The sequence below is a fragment of the Magallana gigas genome, chromosome 2, assembly GCF_963853765.1.
Source record: "Magallana gigas chromosome 2, xbMagGiga1.1, whole genome shotgun sequence".
NCBI lineage: Eukaryota > Metazoa > Mollusca > Bivalvia > Ostreida > Ostreidae > Magallana > Magallana gigas.
In genome coordinates, this window is record NC_088854.1 from 4672947 (window position 1) to 4698753 (window position 25807).

At 34.0% G+C, this 25807-nt stretch overlaps 1 protein-coding gene across 1 annotated transcript in view; it reads left to right on the top strand.

Annotated features, from left to right (window-relative positions):
- Positions 1-11012: 11012 nt before the first annotated feature.
- Positions 11013-25807, top strand: part of LOC105334630 (uncharacterized) — a 52858-nt gene continuing 38063 nt past the window's right edge. The window contains exons 1-5 of the mRNA XM_066074363.1: positions 11013-11028; positions 12534-12696; positions 18182-18380; positions 24072-24128; positions 24380-24446. Coding sequence (XP_065930435.1) covers positions 11013-11028; positions 12534-12696; positions 18182-18380; positions 24072-24128; positions 24380-24446 — 502 coding nt within the window. The remainder of the gene's footprint in view (positions 11029-12533; positions 12697-18181; positions 18381-24071; positions 24129-24379; positions 24447-25807) is intronic.

The window sequence follows — 25807 nt, forward strand, 5'->3', positions numbered from 1 at the left end:
GTAATAAAATGATAAAATAGATACCGTAGTAATATAAATAATCTCTACTCATACATGAAAAAAAGCAAATATTAAAAAGATAGATAAAATGAATGAATAAATTAATAAATGAAAATTAATGGGGAGTTCATTGAAGTACTCATAAATAAAAAAAATTGGTAAAAAGATGAATAGATAAATTTAAGATAAAAAACAAATTATTATTAGAATCCATCCCTAACTTAATAAGGACAATGAATACCTAATCTTTGTCTAGAAAAGTGTGTGTAGCATGTTTTGCCTTTCTGACGAAAGAAAAACAAAACTTTCAGGCATCTTCAGTTTTAGACTTCGAAAGTTTTGATATTTCCTCTTAGAATCTGACCTTTTCATTTGAGATCAGAGGGTGGGCATATTCAGGTAATTTCTACCCTGGACTCTGTTATATATTCAGGTACATAACGTGCAAAACTGTAATGTATGGAACAAACAACAAATTGTGAAATTTGAAGGACCAATTGCAAACAGCCGTACACATCAAATCAAACTATGGTCAGAATTACAGCATTTCATGTTCCTACCAACCTAAGAAGTAACTATTTGGCTTCCCTCTTCATCTGAGCTTATTAATTGACTTGGTCGTGATTTCTTGACTTCTTATTTATTATTATTTTCCCATCACTGAAACACAGATATCCATACAGCAAATGGAATAAGAATAAAAAACCTATAACACTAATTATATCACTTCAGTTAAACAAATCTACTCAAAAATAAAATTAAATCTTGAAATACAACTTAGTAATAAAATGGAGCTAAGTAACTGTCCTCTTTTTAATAAGTCTTCATCTTGGAGAGGCAATTCCAGAGACTGTCCTCTTAAGGTTGGCTTTCTTCATTGCTACAGTCTTCATGTTTGGCTGCTGTAGTAGTAAGCTTCAACTTGAGACTCTACCACAAAAAGGGGTAGTGTATTCTCTACTTAGTGTTAGACAGCACGTATTAAAAGAACAAACTCTGTGATGATTTAAGATTCCATATAATTTCTAAAAAAAAAGCAGATAAAAAGACCAGTGAGAAGGAACAATAAATCAAGCAAAAATGTGGTCTTGCATGTTGTCAAAGACATTAATACTATTATTTTTAATTGAAATCAGCAGAAATAGCGGCATAAAGGGTGCAAAACAGTTGAACATATTCTGTGTCTATTTTTGTGATGATGCACTGTTCTCGATTAATGGTCTGTACTGAAAAGATCCAGTAGCTACATTCAAATGCCAACAGTGAATCAAACTGTTCAAAAAGTTGCTCTTTTCAATCTGGTGATAGGTGAATCTTGTTGAGCATGGGAGGAATTTAACATTTTTGAATTCTGAATTTTAAAGATTGGAATTAACAATTTTCTTCATGTTTTCAATGCTCTTTGTGCTTCCTGAAACAGTCTTGTTGATTCTCTTTCTCTGCCTATTTAAGATATACTTATTATAATATTATGATATAGAAAAATTGCAGATTCACGCCTTTATTGCCGTTGTAGATTTTGCTTTATATTTAGCAAGTGATTTTGTAGTACAGTAAAACTCGGTCAAGCGAAGTCCTAGGGACCGATAGATTTACTTCGTTATATCCGTAATACGCTATATCCGTATAACAAATTCGTAATAATAACTACCGTAATGTCTCGTGTATAATACGCACTCATGTATAATACACACCCCCAAAGTTGATCAAAAATTGGTCAAAAAACAGCAGGTCCTATGTATAACACGCACCCAAAAAATGACAAAAATCAGCGACTGCCATTCCCTCCAAAACTATCGATGTTAAATGATAATATTAAAATCCAAGCGTAATTTCTGTAATTTTGTGATCGGAACATAGCACATACATTACAATGAAAATCGACGGCCGCCATTTTCCCAAGAACTATCGATGTTTAATGATAATTTTATAACCCAAGAGCAATTTTTGTAATTTTCCCACAGAACTATCGATGTTTAATAATAATTTTATAACACAAGCGCAATTTTTGTAATTTTGTGATCGGAACTTAGCCCAAGCGATATTAGTGTCAGTGTCTCATCTTAAAAAAACACAAGCCGTTTTTATCGTAATGAAACCCAAGCGCCATTACTGCAATTTCGTGATCGGAACTTAGCCCAAGCGATATTAGTGTCAGTGTCTCATCTAAAAAAAACACAAGCCGCTGTTATTCATAATTAAATGGGCGGAGTTACAAAATATGTATTGTTTTTTGTTTTTACAATTTTACATAAATATGGGGGTATGATTTACATCGGTATCAAACATCATCTGAGAATTCATGATGGGTAAAGAAAGAGTTTCCTACACGACGGCGGTGAAGTTAAAGATCATTAAGTATGCTGAGACGAACGGCAACCGAGCTGCGGGTAGAGAATTTAAGGTCAACGAGGCGAACATCAGACAGTGGCGGCTGAAAAAAGACCGGCTTCAACAACTCCCAAAGAAGAAGATGGCAGAGAGAGGCAGAGAGACCTTCCACCCACAGATGGAAGAACAGCTCAACGCCTGGATCCAGGACGTGCGGCAGCAGGGGGTTGGCGTTTCCATGGGAGAAGTAAAGATCAAGGCAAAGATCATCGCCAAACAGATGAAGATTGCGAACTTCAAGGCCTCCCACTGATGGTGTTACAGATTTTTCCGGCGACACAATCTGTCAATGAGAAGAAGAACGCACATAGCCCAGCGCCTGCCTGAAGACTACGAGGACAAAGTCACAGAATTCCAGCGGTTCGTTATACAGCAAAGAAAAAGGAACGACTACGCCCCTGATCAGATCGGGAATGCTGATCAAACGCTACTAACCTTCGACATTCCCTACACCACTACAGTCGCCACCAAAGGAGACAGAACTATAAACATTAAGACAACGGGAAATGAAAAGAACAGATTCACGGTCATGCTTGCATGTACAGCCGATGGAGGGAAGCTGCCGCCATACGTCATCTTCAAGAGGAAAACCATGCCAAAAGAGAAATTTCCTGACGGAGTGGTAGTTAAAGTACACGAAAAAGGATGGATGGACGAAGAGCTGACGCACGACTGGATCAAGACTGTATGGGGGAAGAGGACGAGACCCAGCGAGCCAAGCCTTCTTGTACTGGACGCCTTCAGATGTCACAAGACAGAGAAGACAAAGAAATTGCTAAAGAAGAAGAAGACGACACCAGCGATCATCCCCGGAGGAATGACCAGCATACTGCAACCACTAGATGTGAGCATCAACAAGCCCATGAAGAACAGTCTACGGAGAAAATGGAACGAGTGGATGCTGAACAGGAACCATAGCTACACCAAAGGGGGACTACGCAGGAAGCCAGATCTCCCTACCATATGCCAGTGGATTCTAGACGCATGGTTGGAGCTTCCTAAGAAGATCATAGTTAAAGCCTTCAAGAAGTGTGGGATCTCCAACGCCATGGACGGGACTGAGGACGACCTGCTTTGGGATGACAAGAGCGACAGCGAGAAAGAAGAAGACGAGGGTGATGCTGAGGATCCTATCTACACAGACAGCGATTTCCCATGGACAGAGGAAGAATATGAACATCTATTTGACAGAGACAGCGAGTGTGAGAAAGAAGTATTCTACGGATTCACAGAAGAAGACGTGGCGATGGGTCGACAGTGAAATAAACGAAATAAATGTTGAAAGTGTATTAACGGTACATGTACATCAAAGCTAGTGCTGAGTGTTTACGAGTTACATAATGTTTGATTGTGTCGTGTATTATATGTATACAATCAAGATATCCCTTGTCTTACCTGTTCTTATTGTGCTATTGTTATTGCTAAATAAACAATTATCAAGTATAACGGTGTTCTATGTGAAGTGGAGCGTGTAATGAGTCCCTATCAGTGACACTGTCTATTTAATTACCGGTAAACGTTTTAAGTTGAACTCATTATTCAATAAGTTAAAAGAAATCGAACACAAAATGGGAAACACAATTTTATTTTAAAACTTCTTTTACCTTACTTACCAAAGTTCATGTATATAATATCACTATACTACATTATATCGTCGGGCACGAGACACAAAATATGCTACCGGAAATTGTTGCGTAACTATTGATCACGCATCAGGTGCTTTGTCAAAATGGCGATCTTGAACATAACACAGGAATACAATTACAATAAACAACAAAGTTTGCTAAATTTATTTGTTAATGTACGTTTTTTTAAAGGATTTGTAAATATTCGTTAATATGATGTTTTAATCGACCCGATCGTTAATAAGATGTTTTAATCGACCCGATCGTTTTGTAAACGGTAGATCACAGTACGTGACATGATATGGGTTGTCTTACTGTGCTAGGGATAGTCCTGAAAAAAACGGGGTAGAAATTAGGTCCTATGTATAACACGCACCCACCACTTTTGAGTAAATTTGGAGTGAAAAAAAGTGCGTGTTATACACGAGACATTACGGTATAGCGAATTCACTATATACATGTATTCTTAGACCAGACTATACTTTTTGCTAATTGAGGCTTAGAATAACATTTTAAACATTACTTTGATACCTTTTATAATTGGATTGTAAGTCGAAAAATTAATTTGAAAATTAATAAATTTATTCAAACTATCATATTGTTAAAGCTAGGGTAGTGCAAACGTTTTTAAAACTGTAAAGGCATTCGTTATAAAAGTGTTAAATTTCGTTATAATTCACCTCTACGGGACTCAAAATCAGTTCGCTATATCCCTAAATTTGTTATATCCGAATTCGTTTTAACCTAAAATATTTGCTTAGATTTGTAAAGAATTTTACCGGGGACTTAAAAAGACTTCGCTATATCCGAGAATTTGCTATATCTGTGTTCGTACTAAACGAGTTTTACTGTATATGCACCTTCTGATCCTTAAACACCCTCAGTAGTATTGTTGTTACAATTGTGAAAACATGTTGCTATTTGCTGTTGTCTTGCTGAATATGCTTTGGTATGTATTTTCGTTCGGGGTGTCATTTCTTTGGCTGAAGTCTTCATTCATTGGGACTGAAGCCGTGTGTTGTTGACAATGTTTACCGAAGATTTTAGACCTCAGAAGGAAAATGTTGTGACAGCTTTAATTTAATGACGATCTTTTGAGGATTACGGATTATTACCGTTTGACTGCAGATGGTTAGTCGATGCCAGACATATAAAATTAACCCCTCAAGTGAGATGTACAGTAGCATTATACCAGAAACACTGCGTAATATTAAGTAGCAAATTATCAAAGAAATAACAACAATAACTGAAAGAGAACAATAAGAATATGAAGTAGCAAATTATCAAAGAAAAAAAGAGAACAATAAGAATATGAAATTAAAACAATATGAACAAATAAAAATAAAAAAAACTAACCATTATTTAATTCAATGATATAAAGTTATTTATTATGTATATATACACATTCACCCAGTTAGTGAGTTAGACAGCATCTACTACAGTGAAAACTGGTTTAACAGGAAAACTAAGTTAGTGATCAGGTACTATGCCTGATTCTTGAATTTCAGGATTTATTATCCTCTTGTGCAACTTGTTGCGAAGGGGATATAGCATCGCTGCTGTGCGTGTGTTTATTTGTGTGTGTGTTCAGCTTGGAAGCAAGTTTAAAAGAAATTAATCAAACTTCGTACACTTATTTGGCATGGTAAAAGGACAAACCTTGTTAATTTTCAAATCAACTAGTTAAGAACTTTTTAACATATCGTTAAAATAACACAATTTTAAACAAATTTTATGTACGACTTGACAATAACTACTTCCGCTTCTCTTCTGTGAAGCCAAGTGAAAGTAGGCAGTTCAAATCAACAACTTGGTATTTTTTGGATTTAGATCTAGTCTAAGTAGTTTTGTAGGGTTAGTAGAATGTGGTCTCTTCATTTACATAACTATATATTCCTAAATAATGCATCCTCCACACAATAACTGATGTCGCGAGGAGATGCTCCGCTTAGCGGAGTTATAATAACTATTACAAGTTCAAATAATTCCTTGTTTCGCTAAAAAACCTGCCAGTACTTTCTGCTGTTCTAGACAAAAAAGTAGATATAACGCAGGCAACTCTCAGCGATCGATTTATTAAAAATTACTCTGATCGATATGATGTCAAAATTAGCAGCATGATATCATATTTTACTCAAGAAACCTGTCAATTTTAACTTTATCTCTGGTCAAAATTATAAAAACTACAGGCGTAAAATGTCACTGAAAACTCTTCTAACTGAATATATTTTCGATTTCTCTGTATAAGCGATATAGTCTTCATTGATAACAGCACAAGTATGTTTGATAAAGTACGTAGATCAATGTCGGGAGGCAAATCATCGGAGTGCAGTGAAAACAATGCCAGAATAAGACTGATCTAATACAGATACCCAAGAGTTAGATAAGTGTCATTTAGGATATGATAAGGATAATGCAGGCATGGTTATTTTGTTTTATCAGCAAGTGTTATAAGGTTATAAAGTAGATAAATATTTATGTGGCTTGACTGGCCTTTCTTCTGTTTGTGTATACAAAAAGGACAAAAGTGTAACACTACCACACATATTATGAAAGATGAATTTGGCAAATATCAAAAGCATATGACCTTAAATACTTAAAAAGTGCTGCTAGAATCCTTTGCTTTGGAGTTGAAAATGAAAATTGCATAGTATTTTCAATGAAATTTAAAACGATGATGGGTTTTCGATAAATAATAATAAATTATGCGATTAACACTATGATTACAGCAGCTATACTTATAAACATGAGCTAATTGCTGAACGAATTATTATATCCTACAAACAAATGAATTTTTGGGTAGTGTTATACTTTTGGATTTTTTGTTAAAGTGAAAAAGTGATATATTTTTACTGTCATGTGATACCAAGGCACGAAGCTTCAAAGATTGACTCTATTCCGAAGTAGAAGCATTATAATATCTTAGTGAATACTCTCACTTCATATTAATGTTCAGCATTGTTTTTATATAAATAAACATTAATTTTTAAAATGACCATAATATCAACTATCATTAAACTCGGAGTTGCCTTAACGTACTCGGGAACTTCCTCTCTTTAGGTAGGGTAAGACTTTTCATGTCTGAGCCCTTCTTTGCAACTGATGAGGTCCCCAGAATATTCCACAATAAACTCTCCTTTCCGATAAGCTTTTTCAGCAAGCAATCCCTTTCCTTAAAGACAATTAAGTTTAACACCTCTCAGTGATTTTGCTTTTCCTGCTTTTTATAAACAGCCCCTCTTAGTGGTTTTGACCTTATCTGAGCTGAAAGCTCACGTCAGCTATTCTAATCATTTTTTGTCCAGTGTCGTAATGACTCCATAAAACTGATCTCATTTTGGTTATTGTTTCTCAGGTGAGCAATTTGGCTCATAGGGGCCTCTTGTTTTTCTATACAAGTCACTGCAGTAGTTGGGGTATATTACGTGTCTTCAGAACTCTGTAACTATAATTTTCTCAGCTCCCCTTTAGCACAAATACCTTTAACAAGGCAGAGAATAGTTTGAGTATTGACAGGTGTTTTATCAGGAACTGTCCCTTGCTACCTATTGTTTTTTAGCAGATGCCTTTGAAGTTATTACTGCTGTTCCAATCTTCACCTAAATTTCATAGATGCAGCGAAATTACGTGAAACTATTGCAATGAATGATACATTGAGATTATCAAATACTTATTGTTTACATATATTTAATTGTAATCTTGAAATTCTTTTCACTACATTCTGTTACCATTACTTTCATATACTGGGGTCAATTACTTTGAAATATACGGTACTTCATTGAATTACAATTGCAGTTGAATTTAAGTAATACTTTGCAATTTCCATTTATTTATTTCTGGGCTATTAAAAAAAGCAGAAAAACAAGCTCAAATTTATCAAATCTTTGTCTATAATTACAACTCCCTCTTTAGATTTTCACTCAGTACACCACATTGGTCTACACAAATTCACAAATGCTCACCACTTTTATTTAACGAGTTAGCTAGATTAAAGTTTTCTATAGTAGGTGTTTATATTTCACACACCTTGGTATATGATGATAGCACAATGCATTAATAGCCTGTGTGGTCAACAAAATTTCCCATGTCAGATCTACCTTAAATTTGAAGATATGATATGTTCAGCTATAAAGGGTTATTTAGTAATTTATTTAAAAGGAAAATTTTTAAAGTTCTATGTAATAATTGGTATTTTATAATTAATAATTGTAATTTAAAGGGTAAAGAAACTAAAAATATGTTGTACAATAAATCAATTATCATCTACTATAATTGCAAATTGTATTTATTTTCATTAAAAATCCTAGAACAATGAATAAATCATGAAAATTGATTGCTTAATTAGTTTAAATTTATCATCTATGGGAGCTGCCATTGATCTTATTAATAAATCTATGACGTCATACCATCTATTATTATGGTTTGTTTTATCAACATAGCATCAATATTAGCAAATCATGATTTTTGCTCTAAATGTTCTGGAAAATTTGAAAGAATATCGATTGGAAACCATTCTTTTACTTTTAACTTTCCACTAAATTACAAACCAACGTTAAACCGAGCAATGTTCAATTGAAATCTTAAAGCAGAGGTTAGTGTCGATTGAATCTCCGCGTAGTTGTGGAAATTGTTAACAGATGTCAAGTATCCTACAATATGTTTTTGTTATTTTGACATGGTTATTAATTCCGACTTTAGAGAATGTATTTTAAGCATCCATATTTCAATTATAAGAGACTTATTTAGTTAGCAAAGAACTTGATTTGGAATAAAAATTTACTCGAGGTCATTTTCAATTTTGAATGATAGCAGATTAAGGCGGAATAACACATCATCACATAATGGCTGTTCTCTTATCGAAACAAAATGTTGTTTTTTTAAAGGATTTTATCGACGTCAACATGTAACTTACTTCATAGCCGAGTGAATAAAGTGTCGGGGTTGTGATCCGTACATCCCGAGTTCGAATCCCTGCAGGGGCTTTTGTTGTTATTTACTGAATTGAATTTTTTAGATATTCATTTTTATCCAAAAACTGCAATTTTTTCGCTGATTTGACATATGTACAGTTTATTTATCATTATATCTTTCATAATCAAATCATTTTCTGTTAATTTGAGTGACTCTTTCCAGGTGTGTTATTCCACCTTAACAGCTGTCATTCATTTTTTAAAAATGCATATACTAGTATTTATGCATACATGTATATTCTTTAAATTGACATGTGAACTTAAACATTATCAATTTGTTTAGTTGGATACTTGAGTGACAGAAAGGCATGAACCAGTGTTTTATATAGCTCAGCACTGTGTATATTGTATATGTAAACCAAAAGGAATAGATGATGTGACCTCAAAATAATTAATTTTTGGTTTTTGATACAAAAGAGTTTTATATCATGTCAACCTTGAGTAAATACGATTTCTGTAATTTCAACCATACATTAAAGCTTATTTTCAAAACAGCATGACTTTTTGTAACATTTGATAATTTAAACCATGAACTTTATTAATATAGATAAAATATGTTTTTGACTTTCCTTCCCCTTTAATATGACTCCTCTTTTTTCACTGTATTTCATGCTAAAATGTTTTTTCTTGTTTCAATTTGATGATCTTTGGTCATAATTAGTATATGATTTTGAGATATTTTTGTAGAAATATTGAGAGACATTCATTCCTAATTTGAAAGATTTTTTGCCATCTGAAAAATAATAACTTATTAGCATGCTTTATAACAGAATTTTTTTTTTTTCAATCTGGTTTGCAAGCTAGCTAGTGCACTTATTATGTATTGGTTGTTGTTCATGAAAATTCAAGCAATTATTTTTCTCTGGACACAAGAAATTCTCTAAAAAGGATAAAAACACAACAATCATGCAGATTTGTGCAACATTCATCTGTAGGCTTTGATATTAAGAATATTATCTCCTGAGTGAAAAATGGCACACTTGGGAGAGACATGACTAATGGAGTACTGGTTTAATATCAATAAAGAAGCTGTGAAAAACTCAAACAAATTGAGTTTGAGAGACACCTCCCCCAACAAAACAATCAGATGTTATTTTCATGGTATACAGTGACTTGGGATTCCAAAAGCAAAATTTCCATTATTTTAGATGCAAAAAGAGGTTGTTGACAAAGTTAGATGGTGGACCCATATTACTCATTTTCAATATTATTGAGTATATTGCTTATAATACTAAACAGAAATGTAGACAACAACTTTCCTCTTGCCAGTGTAAGATGTCTCTCACTTTAATTATCTGTTATGACATGTTTGAAGATAGTGTGGTAATTGTTACTCTAATGCAAAAAAAATTTAATCAACTGAACTGAGTCCCTTGAGAGTATGCTAAAGTGCAATACACACCTAGTTCTACACTAAGGACTGCCAGACAAACCATGAACCATCAGCTGTAAGGAATATCCAGAAAAACCATGGTAGCTCAGTTATATAAACATTGGTCTTTACACCTATATTTCAAAGCCTATGGACATAATGAAGTGAAATTGGTGTCCTAACAATTTGTAGTATTTTTACTAACCCAAGATTTGTCAGATATGAAAAATGACAATAACAAAGTGTCAACCATCCATGAAACGAAATACAGATTCAAAGCAGAGCAACACGGACCTCTAAAAAGATAGAGATTGGATCAGGTGCCATGGAGGAGTGAGCATCCTCTGCTGACCGGTCACACCCGCCGTCTGCTCTTTGTCGTAATCGGAAAAAAACCCCGGAAAAGTCTGTAGACAATTATGCGATTAATTATGGTCTAACAATGGTCTAACAATTAGTATGAAAAAGGTCAGTCAGCATGCGAGACACAGAGGAAGATTGTATTTGCTGACAAGGTCGTTTTTATCGACCATAGATCTCGGAGCTTTATTTGTTGTCATGAAGTTTAAGAAGTTAAGTTTGAAATGTAGTGGTGTAAATTATGAGGGAAAGTTAAAGAATAATCTGTTGCTTTTACGTTCAGCGATACCTACCATGTTCATGATCACTCGTAACCATACATTAGGAAGAGGATACTTGAAAACTAGCTGATATTTTTACATTTATGATCTGGATGCAATCGTATCACTCTCTGGAGCACAGGAGCAAAGTTCCACATATATGCCTGTTGTTTGATGTTGGAAGTTGTCTCATAATATGCAAGCTTATTACAAAGTGCCAGACAAGGGCAATTTTGCTTCGTTATAAGCATAATGCATGATAATGTCAAGTTGACAATATGTAATAAGTCACGGGGAACGTCAATTCATCATAAGTTTGCTATAACTGTGTTTTACTGTAATATCATAAAATGGAAAGCATGTGCTTTTTCAACCATGGAACCAAAGTTTTCACAATGTGGAAACTTTATTTTGTTACAGCCTGAAAACCATATATTATATGACAACTCAGAAATTATTCAATATAACAGCCTAGAAACCATATGATATACAATAATCTGAAAACGAATGACTTTACAGCCTGGAATATATTTGATATTTTGAAAACCAATGAATTTACAACATTGAACCATGTGAGTTAGCAACCTGAAAACCATACAATTTTACTTATAAAAAATGTTATACAAAAGAAAGATCATATGATTGTTACAACCAGAAATTATTTGAATCAACAACGGAAACCAATTCACTTAACCTACAAACCAATTGATATTTTAGCCACCTAGTAACTTTTTGACATAACATCCTTAAAACCAATGATATAACAAACTGGAAACCATATGATATGAAAACCTAAACACCAGTAATGAAGCCATTCGATAAAACACCACAGCCAGGAACCCATATTGTGTTACTGAAAACCAACATGGTATTCAATGGTTTTAAATTACTGAAACCATATAGTTTGATAGTCTGAAAACCACTGGATGTTTTTACAACATTAAAACCATATTATACAATACCTGGAAATTGTATAATTTGAACCTGAAAACAGTTATATATGACATATATTGTATTTCATAGAATTGGCTGAATTTAACCTTACAACTACATGCTAAACTGTTTATAAAATCTGATACTTTCAATGGAATGATGAATTGGCAAATTGATTTTAACTATATCTCGAGCAACAATGTGTATACATACTATTCGATTAACCTTTAATTGTGCAAAGAAATTTTAGATAAGTCAGCAATTATTGAGAACAATGTAACAATATTATGGTAATGCAGATGCATATTTAGGTTTTTTGTTTTCATTTTAATCATGTGATATTTTTGTAACATACATGTAACTTTCATCTGTTTAAGTGCTTTATTTCTAAACTGTGATTGTAATGATGTAATATAATTCTTGCAATGTATTTAAAAAACTGTAACATTCAAAATAAATGATTTATTCTATCAATACCTCTCAGTGATCTTGGCATTATAAATTGCATTTGCTCTGTTGTCAGTTTTCCATGATTTGCTGATGCATATCATGGTATTTGTCACAGAGCGTTTGCACTTTATAATGCCAAGATCACTGAGAGGGGTTAAATTTTTTTTTTAAGGAAAGGGATTGTTTGCTGAAAAATCCTATCGGAGAGGAGAGTTTATAGTGGAATATGCTGGGGACCTCATCAGTCGCAAAGAAGGACTCCGACGAGAAAAGTCTTACCCTGCCAGGAGAGGAAGTTATATCTTCTTTTTTGTCTGGAACAGCAAAAAGTACTGGTAGGTTTTCTTGAGGTGATAATTTTGGTCTGGGCGTGATCAAATACAATTAATCTCGAAGGGCTTTATGATACATTTTATCAAACCCCGACCAAAATAATCATCTAACATCTCATAATACTCAAAGAATGATTCCATATTACTTATATAATTTTTGCAATTTTACGATTAGATATATTGTATTTCCTCCAAAATCTTTTGATACAATGGACCCAGTTTAATTTAAAGAGAGAATCATAGCCATCTTCCCCATGTGGCACATATTCGGAGTTGTCATTGAGATGAACAAACAGTCATCAAAGACAAACACCTGTCCCTTGGCATGACATTTGGAAACAAGTATTCCTTTTAAAGGAATGATCGGCAATAATGATATATTGATACTAGCTAGAAGCAATCAACATGATCAGTTTGATGTAAAATAATTAAAAAAGTACTGTATTCTTACAAAATATTTTTGTCCCCCGCCGCAACGCGGTGCGGGGACATAGAAATGCCGGGCGTCCGTCCGTGCGTCCATGTGTCCGTGTGTCCGTCCGTCACACTTTTTTGTAAGCGCTCTCATGCCTACAAATTTTGATGGATTTTCATTAAATTTATACCAAATGTTTATACCACTATTACCTTGGTCAAGTTCGAAAATCAGCAGTGGTCGATAGTTTTTGTTGGAGTTATGGGACTTTGACCACAATAATGACTCCATTTTATCCAAAAATTGACCTTGTAAGCGCTCTCATTCCTACAAATTATGACGGATTTTCATTAAATTTATACCAAATGTTTATACTACTATTACCTTGGTCAAGTTCGAAAATCAGCATTGGTCGATACTTTTTGTTGGAGTTATGGGACTTTGACCACAATAATGACTCCGTTTTATCCAAAAATTGACCTTGTAAGTGCTTTCATGCCTACAAATTTTGACGGATTTTCATTAAATTTATACCAAATGTTTATACTACTATTACCTTGGTCAAGTTCGAAAATCAGCATTGGTCGATACTTTTTGTTGGAGTTATGGGACTTTGACCACAATAATGACTCCGTTTTATCCAAAAATTGACCTTGTAAGCGCTTTCATGCCTACAAATTTTGACGGATTTTCATTAAATTTATACCAAATGTTTATACCACTTATACTTTGGTCAAGTTCGTAAATCAGCATTGGTCGATACTTTTTGTTGGAGTTATGGGACTTTGAACACAATAATGACTCCGTTTTATCCAAAAATTGACCTTGTAAGTGCTCTCATGCCTACAAATTTTGACGGATTTACATGAAATTTATACCAAATGTTTATACCACTAATACCTTGGTCAAGTTTCTAAATAAGCCTTTATCGATACTGCTTGACCGGCGGGGGACCCAGGAATTCTATTCTTGTGAATCTGTACACCATAATTTCATCATTATAAACCGTCAACAAATTTAATTTTGAAATTAAACTCCTTGTCTAGTTTTATATTTTTAACGTAATTATTAAATGTTAATGTATCTTCTTCTTCTTCTACAGAATACTGAGTAGGGCTCTTCAAAGAGCATTAACACGTGTACAAAGAAAGAGTTGTATTAAAATAATTTAATGTGACTGAAAAACATTGAATGCCATCATAACTTGCGCTATTGAGGTCGCATTATAAGGTAACCTTGTTTATAAATCAAGTCGTCTTCCTAGCTACTATTATGCAACATCAATACGCGGGTATGATAAGGCAACTTTCAGCGATCAAATTCCTCTGATCAATATGACGTCACAATAAGCAGCATGATGTCATATTTTACTCAGAAACTTGACGATTTTAACTTTATCTCTGGTTTAAATTATAAAAACTACAGGCATTAAATATCACAAGAAACTCTTCTAACTGAATATATCTTCGATTTCTCTCTATTACGTATAATTATCATTGATGACGTCACAAGCATGTTTAAGAGAGAAGATCATGTCGGGAGACAAATCATCGGAATGCAGTGTAAACAATGCCGAAATAAGACTTATTCAATACAGATACATAAGATTTAGATGAGTATCAGTTAGGATATTATCAGGATAATACAGGCATGGATATTTTGTTTATTCAGCGTGTTTTATAAGGTAAGCAGATTGACATTTATATGGCTTGAACAGCCTTTCATTTGCCAGTGTGTACAAAAAAGGCAAAAGTGTAACACTACCCCGGATATTATGAAAGATGACTTTGGTAAATATCAACGGTATATGACCTAAAGTACTTGAAAAGTGCTGCTAGAATCCTGTGCTAGTTGTTTTAAACGAAAAATACATACTAGTATTTTCAATGAAATTATAGAAGTTGAGAGGGTTTCCGATAAATATTTACAATAGGATTCTAGCAGTAATACTAATAAACATGAACTAATTGCCGATCGAATTATTGTAGCAAACATACAAATGAACTTCGGGGTGGTGTTACACTTTTTGAATTTTTGTTAAGGTAAAAAAGTGATTTATTTTTAACTGTCAAGTGATACCATGGTACGGCAGCTTCAAAGATCGAGTCGATTCCGAAGTAGAAAAATAAAATCTTGGTTAACACATTCACTTGGTATTAATATTCAGCACTGTTTTCATAAAAATAAACAGTTTTTAAATTGATCATAATTTTGACGGTCATTAAACTCGGAGTTGCCTTAACCTACCCGCGTAGATCGAGGTCAGTTCATGGAGTATCTTCTTATGATTGAGGTCAGTTCATTGAGGTCAACTGCATTACTAAATGAATCTTTCGATCGAAATTCTTACGCGTGAGACAAAATGTGCATTCTTGAATCAACAGGTCGAACTGTATTTTATGTATGTTTGCATTTCTTAAGGTAAATGAATTGAAATAAAACTGAGTAAAATGTTATATAAATACTAAACCAAACTTCAAGTTTTTATAAGAACTTACTTATGCAAGCGGAATGTGTGCGCACGTGGAAGCATTTGCCGGATGCCTCATATGGACACAACACAACACAAAAAGGGTGTTGCAGTAAGCAGTTCTGTTTTCCAGTACTTCTTGATGTCTAGTTGATGCAGAAGTCCCACCAGCATGAGAAGTGATATGAATTACTTCATATCTGAGGAATTTGTTTCATACTATTTGTGAAACCTACTACATGTTGTCAATTGAGCAGAGCTCAAGAATTGCTGTGCATACAGATTTGTCTGTTGTGCAAGAAATTAAAAAAAACTGTCATTGAAAAATGATTTAAATATTCTTGAGGTGAGCCTTTGTTGTTCATTAATTGCTTGTATTAAGCCAGGAGTTTTTGCATAGTCAAGGGATGGGGGCTCCTCGTCTCTTGCCACCCAGTTGTCTGAATCTATAAAATTTTCTAAGTTTTCGGTAGGTCTACTCACAAATCAAAATCGTCAAATTCAAAATCACTGTCCATTCAAAAATGCTTCAAAATCAATGCTCCTTGTTGTTGCCATTAAATTATCTTCTGCTCAGTACACTCATAAGATAAGTATTTACATGTACACTTGCGTGTCAAAAGTATGTCAATTTTTTTTATTTTTTCCCTATATATTTCATTGAAAGCAAGACTTATTTTTTAGAAAAGTTTTCTGTTGTTATTTTTTGACAGATTTTGAAGAAATTTATATTGATTAAAGTAGATTGAATTCGCATTCATTGAAATATTTTTTTTATGACTCATTTGTAAAATTTGATATTTCAAACACAACACAAAGATATTTTTTAAGAGCTATACAATATATCTTTTGCAATATGCAAGCCTTTGGATTATTACATGTAACTCCAAATCTCAGAAACAAAGGATTGAAAAAAATATTTAAATATGATGCAAAAAAGCTAGAGAAATTCTGAATTTATCAATCTAGGTCTTTTCAAAATCGGTCAAGGGTTTACTTTTTAATGATTCTTTAAAAAAATGTTGGTTTTCAATGAAATATATAATGAAATGGGATAAAACTTACATACTTTTGGCACCCGAGTGCTGTTGTTGACGTATGCATAGCAACATTCATTATAGCATTTTCCATGATTTTTGCTGTGTTCATACTAGGTTTAAATAATATTTTCATGAATAATAACTTTTCACTTAAAAGAGTATAAATAATAAAGACAAAAGATGAAAGAATTGTGGTTAAACTTTTATTTTAAAACACTGATAACATGTAAATAACTCGCGTTTTCTGTTTGGAGATATCTCGCGCGTTTTAAAACGTGTTTATAATTATCATGAAGGCATATGTCGTACTTACAGCAAGGATGAAACAATCAAATTACACACAGTCCGAAAAACAATAAATCACATTGGTGTAATCATTTTTTAGCGAAAATATCACGAATGAACAAAAACAACCTGCAACTTTCGTTTTAAATACGCAAGGTTAACACGGTTAAGGTCAATGTTAAGAAAGTCTCCAAATATCTTCTTCTTCTTTCTTTTTATACATTAACTTAAGTAATCTTTTACTTTTTTATCAAAATTATAGTTTTTTTCTTGATTATATATGTTATTGATTTTGTTTTCTTTGTTAGAGTTTTAGATTGAGCGATTGTTTTAGAGATAAGTAATGGCACGGAATTTCCCCATTTCCAAAATTAGATGACGAATTTAAAATCATCTTTTAAGCTATATTCTTTTAAAAATAGGCTTATATTTTTCATTTTTTAAACAAATCATTTATTGTCTTTAAATTTATTGATTCACAACAAAAACACTCGACAGTTTTTATTTTATTTTAGGCTAAAGTAACTAAGCGCTGATTTCTTTCTCAAACCCAACATGTTGGGTTGCCGCACGGTAACGTCGGCTATTCCATACCCAATATGTTGGGTTGCCGCACACAAAAGGTTAAGACTGGGCGAATTCAAATGTTCTAAGTTATCTCTTTAGTAAACAAGTGTCTGGGCGAATTTAAGACAGTGTGAAAGCGTTTGCAAGTGTAGAAGGGTGAAAATAATACGGGGGGAAATATCCCTGTAACAGTACTGTAAATTCCTAATTATATGCGAGGAATTAATATCCGCGTAAAACCGCGAGAAGCCAGTCTCGCGAATTTCAAAATTTCGCTTTTAATTTTCGGACATGTGTAAACTACATGAAACTATGATAAAGTTTCGGCATTTGCAATTTTATGTTCATGCGATTTGATAGATAATCGTTGAATAGCGGAATTAAGTACTCGCGTAAAATAGGGAATCTACAGTATATCCTTTACTTTGATGGTTGCTCGATCAACTTAGCTTAAATACTGTACTTTCATTAAATGGAAAATAAAAGTTTGTTTTATCTGCAAATGTTTTAAATTATAGCTAGAGCATGAATGTGACAAAACCTTTGTGATCCATAGAAGTTGTATCATATTTCCACTGATTAAAAAATTTAGTTTGTAATTAGCATGATGCTTGTATACCTGGATGCATATAATCGGGCAATACAAAATAGATATATTGATTTTATAGAGTTACTTTAGTCATGTTAGTAATTACAATTTTTTATTTACAGTTTGGATGCAACAGAATCATCCAGAAAAGGCAGATTTGCCAATGATGCAGCACCTGGTGATGTCCATCGTAATGCTTCAGTTAAGTGTTTATCCAGCGAAGGAAAACCATATTTGGCTCTCTTTGCCGATAGAGAAATAGAAATCGGGGAAGAAATAAGATATGACTACGGGGTTCCAGATCTTCCATGGAGAAAGCAGGTACTTTGAACACAAGGGCTGAACATTTTCTGTGTAAATTTAACCTAATTAAGGTGGTATATTGAACACCTTCCCACATCTTGGGTCACTAAATACTTTATATCATAATAAATAAATTAAAATCAAGTATAATCTTATAAAAAATAAATCCTCTAAACATCCAAAATCTACCCCCTCCCCCCCCCCCCCCCCCCCCCCCAATTATTACAAGGTAGTAAAAATCAAATTGAAAGTTTTCAACATTTTATTGCACTATCCTTATATTCTTCAAACACTGAAGTTTTTTTTAAATCATTTATTTTTAGCTCACCTGAGCTGAAAGCTCAAGTGAGCTATTCTGATCACATTTTGTCTGTCGTCTGTCTGTCTGTCCGTCTGTCCGTAAACTTTTCACATTTTCAACATCTTCTCAAGAACTACTAGGCCAATTTCAACCAAACTTGGCACAAATCATCCTTAGGCAAAGGGGATTCAAAGTTGTGAAAATTAAGGGCCACACCCGTTTTCAAGGGGAGATAATTAGAAATTAATGAAAAATTTCGAGAAATTTTCAAAAATCTTCTTCTCAAGAACCAGAAAGCCAGGAAAGCTGAAACTTGTGTGGAAGCATCCTCAGGTAGTGTAGATTCAAAGTTGTGAAATTCATGACCCCTGGGGGTAGGTGGGGCCACAATGTGGGGTCGAAGTTTTACATAGGAATATATAGAGTAAATCTTTAAAAATCTTCTTCTCAGAAACTAAACAGCCAGGAAAGCTGAAACTTGTGTGGAAGCATCCTCAGGTAGTGTAGATTCAAAGTTGTGAAATTCATGACCCCCGGGGGTAGGGTGGGGCCACAATGGGGGGTCGAAGTTTTACATAGGAATATATAAAGTAAATCTTTAAAAATCTTCTTCTCAGAAACTAAACAGCCAGGAAAGCTGAAACTTGTGTGGAAGCATCCTCAGGTAGTTTAGATTCAAAGTTGTGAAATTCATGACCCCCGGGGTAGGGTGGGGCCACAATGGGGGGTCGAAGTTTTACATAGGAATATATAGAGTAAGTCTTTAAAAATCATCTGCTCAGAAACTAAACAGCCAGGAAAGCTGAAACTTGTGTGGAAGCATCCTCAGGTAGTGTAGATTTAAAGTTGTGAAAATCATGATCCCTGGGGGTAGGGTGAGGCCACATTGGGGGGGGGGGGGGTGTTAAAATGTTACATAGAAATATATAGAGGAAATCTTTGAAAATCTTCTTCTCAGAAACTAATCAGCCAGGAAAGGTGAAACTGTTGTGGAAGCATCCTCAGGTAGTGTAGATTCAAAGTTGTGAAAATCATGATCCCTGGGGGTAGGGTGGGGCACAATGGGGGGTCGAAGTTTTACATAGGAATATATAGAGTAAATCTTTAAAAATCTTCTCAGAAACTAATCAGCCAGGAAAGTTGAAACTTGTGTGGAAGTATCCTCAGGTAGTGTAGATTCAAAGTTGTGAAAATCATGATCCCTGGGGGTAGTGTGAGGCCACATGGGGGTGTGTTCAAGTTTTACATAGGAATATATAAAGTAAATCTTTAAAAATCTTCTTCTCAGAAACTAATCAGGAAGATGATTCTTTATAATTGTTAAAACTTTGGCTCCAGGACAATTCTTCGGCCTCACAAGAAGGTTCAGAGTTTGATGTAGCTAAATATCCCATATATAAACAATTGTAAAGGATCTTTTTGAGAACTGCAATACTCAACATGTGATTTGACTATGAAATTGAAGCAGGCAGCTATTTTTTCATTAGAATCTTTTTGTATTACTGTATTGAGTTATTGCCCTTGATTTATTGATTCTTAATTATTTTAATTAATGCATCCACTGTTAACCAATTATTGTGATGATTATTTTTATACAATAATAGATATTCAATGTATATAAGTTGTTCTGCATAAGAAGTTTTGGGTAAGGCCGGATTAGTTTGTTTATTTTTGATTTCCAATTTTTAGATACTATGAATTATTTTAGGTTGGCACATATATAGGGACAGTGTCTATTGCACTTGGATGAGCGACTGTTTGGGGTTAAACTTGAACAGGTATGGATAGATTGAGTGTATGAACATCCTTGCACTATGTAATCTACGTGTTTTCTAACCCTCGATACAAAGTGTGCGGTCATTCCTGCCCTGTATCGCATTAATACAAGTGGGCAGTCATATCTGCTTGTATTGGTGGTAGTAGCGGCGGAGCACTAATGTATGGTCATCCCTGCTGGTGTTCTGGCCTTTCTAGCGCAAGTGTGCGGCACTCCCTGCTTGTGTTAGGTTGAGCTGTTGGCACAAGTGTGCGGTCATCCCTGCTTGCGTAAACGTTGGTACATGTTGAGTTGCGTAGGTGTGCGGTCATCCCTGCCTGCGTAACTTTGAGTCCCTATATATGTGCAGGGGCGGTGATTAAAGTCTGCTCTTGTAAATATTGGCAGCAATCAGGGCTATCCGAGTTCCAAGGGGGGAAAATGGATTTTATTTATACAGGATCTACATGTATTATTGTACATTGTCCAGATTGTTTGTATTATGACTCCATTAAGCTGACTTTATCATACCTATTGTTCCTCAGGTGAGCGATGTGGCCCATGGGCCTCTTGTTTTATTTACCCTCATACACTGTAATTACACATTACTTCAATTAATATAGCAGGGAGATGTTGTTTACATTGGTTTCTCATCGACTGGTAGATTTTAGGCCATACCCACATTTTGAAAGTCTGTTTTCTACCTAAGCACATTAATGTTACAACTTGTAATTGAAACAGTCATTTTAATATGTGATTCACATCTATGAAAGAAACTGGAACATCAGTCTGCTCATATATTATTACTTCGAGGAACGGAGAGCATATTACTTTGCTGCTGTCCTTCTGCCTGTTAGTATGTCCGTCGGTCCACTTACAATTTCCGTTCATTTTCTTCGCAGAGGATGAACATGTTGAAATGAAATTTTGTAAACAGGTTTATCATGATAATATCTAGATCAAGTTCGATATTAGGTACGATCTCGGCTCTTGGACTTAGAAAAAATCCAGTTATTTGCAGTTTCCGCTTTTCTTCGCAGAGGATGAACATATTGAAATGGAATTTGATATACATGTTTATCATGATAATATCTAGGTCAAGTTTGATATTGGTTATGACTGAGCAATTTTCGACAAAGTTTAGTTCCGTGGACGTAATTTTTTAAGGCGTCGAGCTAATGCTCGGCAGCCTTCTAGTGATCGTCTGGATTGGCAATTGTCCCAAAATTCATGCTCTTCACCGCCTTTTAAATGCACATAAGAAATAAGTTCCTTTAATTATTAAACGTATTACAAGATTTTTATTCCATTTATTTAACTAAATTGTGTACAAAAACCCAACTTTGCCTCCCTTGTTATTGACAGTTCATTGCATAAGTATAAATTTGCTTAATCAAGAAAATGGCGGAAAAATACAATAAGGTGTAAACATTTACTAAATATTAATTGAGTTTATCGCTTATATTTTAAATGGAGACCATGCCCGATAGAAATAAAATTTAATATGTAAATTTATTTTTTATCGGACACGGTCTCCGAAATAAATGTAAGCGATAAACGTATCTAGTGATGTTGTTGCAATAAGAAAACACGATAATGCAGTTGGTTTGGTCGAGCATTTTAGATAGCACGTGTTACATGTTGTGGTCTTGTGGATTTGTTTGTAAACAATCATACCATAGGTAATCTTAATTGTTTCAATCAGGAATTGATATAAATACAAGTATGTTTTATTAAAATATTTAGGGACACACTGTTAATATATTCAAATTATAAACCTGTGAAAATTGTTCAAAGACTGTTTAAAGCAGAAAGAAAATATTTTTTTTTAACTTTGAAATTTTTTCGATTTTTGTAACCATGATTGGTTATTGTATTATAGATGCATCACTAACCAAATTTTTTAAGGAAATATACCAATTTGTTTTTAAAGCAGCACAAAACATAATTCATTTCCTTTTTTATTCTTATTAGTAGAGAACTGGAGAAATTAAAATTATTGATATCATTCTGTATAAAAGAAAATGTCAGCTCAACGCCTTGGTGGCCGTTCCGGCCTTTGATTTTTTTTGTAGTTTTGTTTACTTTCTTTGCAGAGGATGCACATATTGATATGAAATTTGATACACAGGTTTATTCAAATCATATCTAGGTCAAGAATGATTTTGGGTATGATAGAGCAATTTTCAACTTGGACGTAGAAGAAATCTACTAATTTGCAGTTTTCGTTCATTTTCTTCGCAGAAGTTGCACAATTTGAAATGAAATTTGGTATACAGATTAATTATGATAATATATAGGTCAAGTTCGATATTGGGTACCATTGGGCAATTTCAACAGAGTTATGCCCTTTGGACTTAAGAAAAATTCCAATTAATAGTTCATTTTCTTTGTGGATGTTTCAAAGGGAAGGGGGCATAAGTGTTTCACAAACATCTTTTGTTTATTTAAAAAGTGCAAAATCTTGATTGCTTCCCTCTATAGTAGACATGCCATTTAAAAATTTTAACCCGTTTTCGACCTCATTTATTTCCCAAAAAATTTTAAATATTGTAAAAGTAAAATTTCTAAAACAGTAACAGAATTTTGATTATAATGGGCTTTTTTCCACATTCATATTGACAGTTGTCCAAGAACAAGAATGTTTACTAACAGCTGTGTTTTAATCATGCAGTCTATCTAAACCACTAATTAAGCTTTTTAAACGCCATTATATAATCTAGCATCATTATATCTACATGACAGAAAATATTATATTAAAACTTATATCGCTATAAAAATTTGGAAGAAAATAATTCTGTATAATTTTTGCTGAGATACATAAAATCTAGATGATATTTAAAGCAATTGTGATGGTCAGACCGGTTGGTTCAAATACCGGCGCCAGATAGCTCAGTTGGTAGAGCACTTGACTAGATATTAAGGAGGCCTGGGTTTGAATCCCGGTCTGGTCCGTCATTATTTTTACCATCCCGTTACATTTGGTGCAGTGACCAACCCCTGCAACTGACAGGTTAACTCCTGCCAGGGGAAGAGCCTGGGGTGATCTTCGAGGGCAAAGATCATTTAAGGGGGTAGGAATGTGACTGTCAGACCAGTTCGAATACCGACGCTAGATAGCTCAGTTGGTAGAGCACCTGCCTAGAGATTCAGGGGGCCTGGGTTCGAATCCCGGTCTGGTCCATCATTATTTCTCCCACCCCATTACACAATAAAAAGGTATAATGTAGAGGTAGGGCTTTATAGTCTTGCTTACAAAGAACATTGCCTCGCACAACTTCTACATATTACCTGTACAATCCATAGGATCCTCAACCCCCTGGGAAGCATACAAGCAGAGCTGCCAAATTTTGGTGCAAATGCTTTACATTCATATAGCCAGCTCGTCTCATGTGCCAGGTACCCAATTTAAGCTGTGGGTGGAGAGAGTGCACTAGTTGAGTAAAGTAACTTGCCCAAGGTTACAATGTTACTGCAATAGCAACAGACCAGACTAAAACCTGGGGCTACCGTGTCTAAATCGGTCAATGCTATCAAATGCGCCAACACCTCTAAAATAATTTTTTAACTTTTACTTGATACATTTGCTCTTAAAATATTTGAATACAATTAGAAGTTCTTTCTTTTTTATTTGGTTTCCTTTTTTTCTTAGGGTAAAGAATGTAAAAAAGGAAAAAAAGAAACTTTTTGTGCGAAAAAAGATTTGCCAGTAAGTATACATATATATTATCTTGAATTTTTTTTTCAATCACAACTATTATTTTGTAATATACTGAAGAATATTGATATTTATTTAAGTTAAATCAATATTCAATGATAAATGTGTCAATGGTTTTGAAAATATTGATGTTAAGCAACCTTAAATTTAATTTTGTGTAATATTACAAGATTTTTAAAAATTTTATTTTGGTATTGATACACCTGCTAGTGTGTAATCTGTTACATCACTCAATGTTTTAGTTAAAAGAGTGCAGAGTACTTGTCAAGAGACTACCAGTGAATATTGGGAAAGTGGTGTTTCTGTCTGGTGAGTAAAAAATGAAAACAATTGATAAAATAATTTTAGCTTCTTACAAAGCAACAAGTGGGTGCTCATAAGTGTGGTTGCTGTAGTTGAAGATTTCAAAGCTTATAGACGTAAGTGAAATCATGAACAAATGAAAACATTTGTGAATGTCTTATGGCCACAGCTGACTCAAAAGGATATCCACAGATGTCAGCTTGACACATGGGTTTCTTGTCTGTGTCAGAGGTGATGTCATCAATTTCAGATTCCCGCACTGTGGTCCAATCGACCGGAGACTCATCTGCAATGAGAATGAGTTTGTTTCTCCTAGATACTGTAAAACAAGAAAATATGGTGCACTACAAATTGTTGTGCCTTTTGATTTGCTGCAATCTGGCTCATACTCTCTGTCTTTGATCAAAGAGTATACAGTGACCTTAAATGATATTTGTAGGTCATGTTTCAAGGTAATATCGGATCATATATAAATACTCTTCACTAAGCCCTATTTGGCTAATACTTAAGCAGAGCTGTTTGCGCGGGGTGTTAAGGAAGCATATGGGCAATTTAGCGTCTTATTTTGAATGTTATATTCAAAATCGTGAAATTAAATAACTATTTTAAATACGATCAAAAACTTAGTATTATCCTTTGAAATAGATGTCAGTGCAATAAAATCGGGTAGTACATCACTGCCACATTGGTGCATTATCACGTGACAACTATAAATAGCTTACGTATATTCCTTAACATAAAATGAGATAGAACAACACTACCCCGCAGTTTCCAAAATAGAATAAACATACCAAGTGAAGGCAAAACATCTCAGTTTAATCAAAACTGCTGCTAGAATCCGATGTTTTTCTTAATTCAATAGTTATTCATCCGGTTCTCGTAAAACCTTCCCAACTTTAATAAAGTTTGTACGGAAAACGGCAAGTTGCATCAAAACAACACACAACATGGGATTCTAGCAGCACTTTTCAATTTAAGCATTGATCAAACTAACGATACATATAAAATTCCAAGTTCAATATATGTCGGGTAGTGTTGTTCTAGTCGGATTTTTATATCGTAAACAACGACAGAGGAAAGCCTGGCCGAGAAATAAAAGCAAATTTACATACCTTCTAGCGAATGATTGATAAAACTATTATCTCCCCCAGTATTCTTATGTTCCATTCTCAATAAATCACACCACAATATTTTATTAGAGTTCTTAGATTAGTTATATTTTGAATATGTTTACAATGCTTTCCGATCAAATTCACACGACATTCAATTTTTAGTCATGACATCATCAATGTGTAAATCTACGTAATACAAACTAATTTCTGAAAAAAAATTGACTTCAGTTTTTTTATTTGCTTTTGGTCTACGTT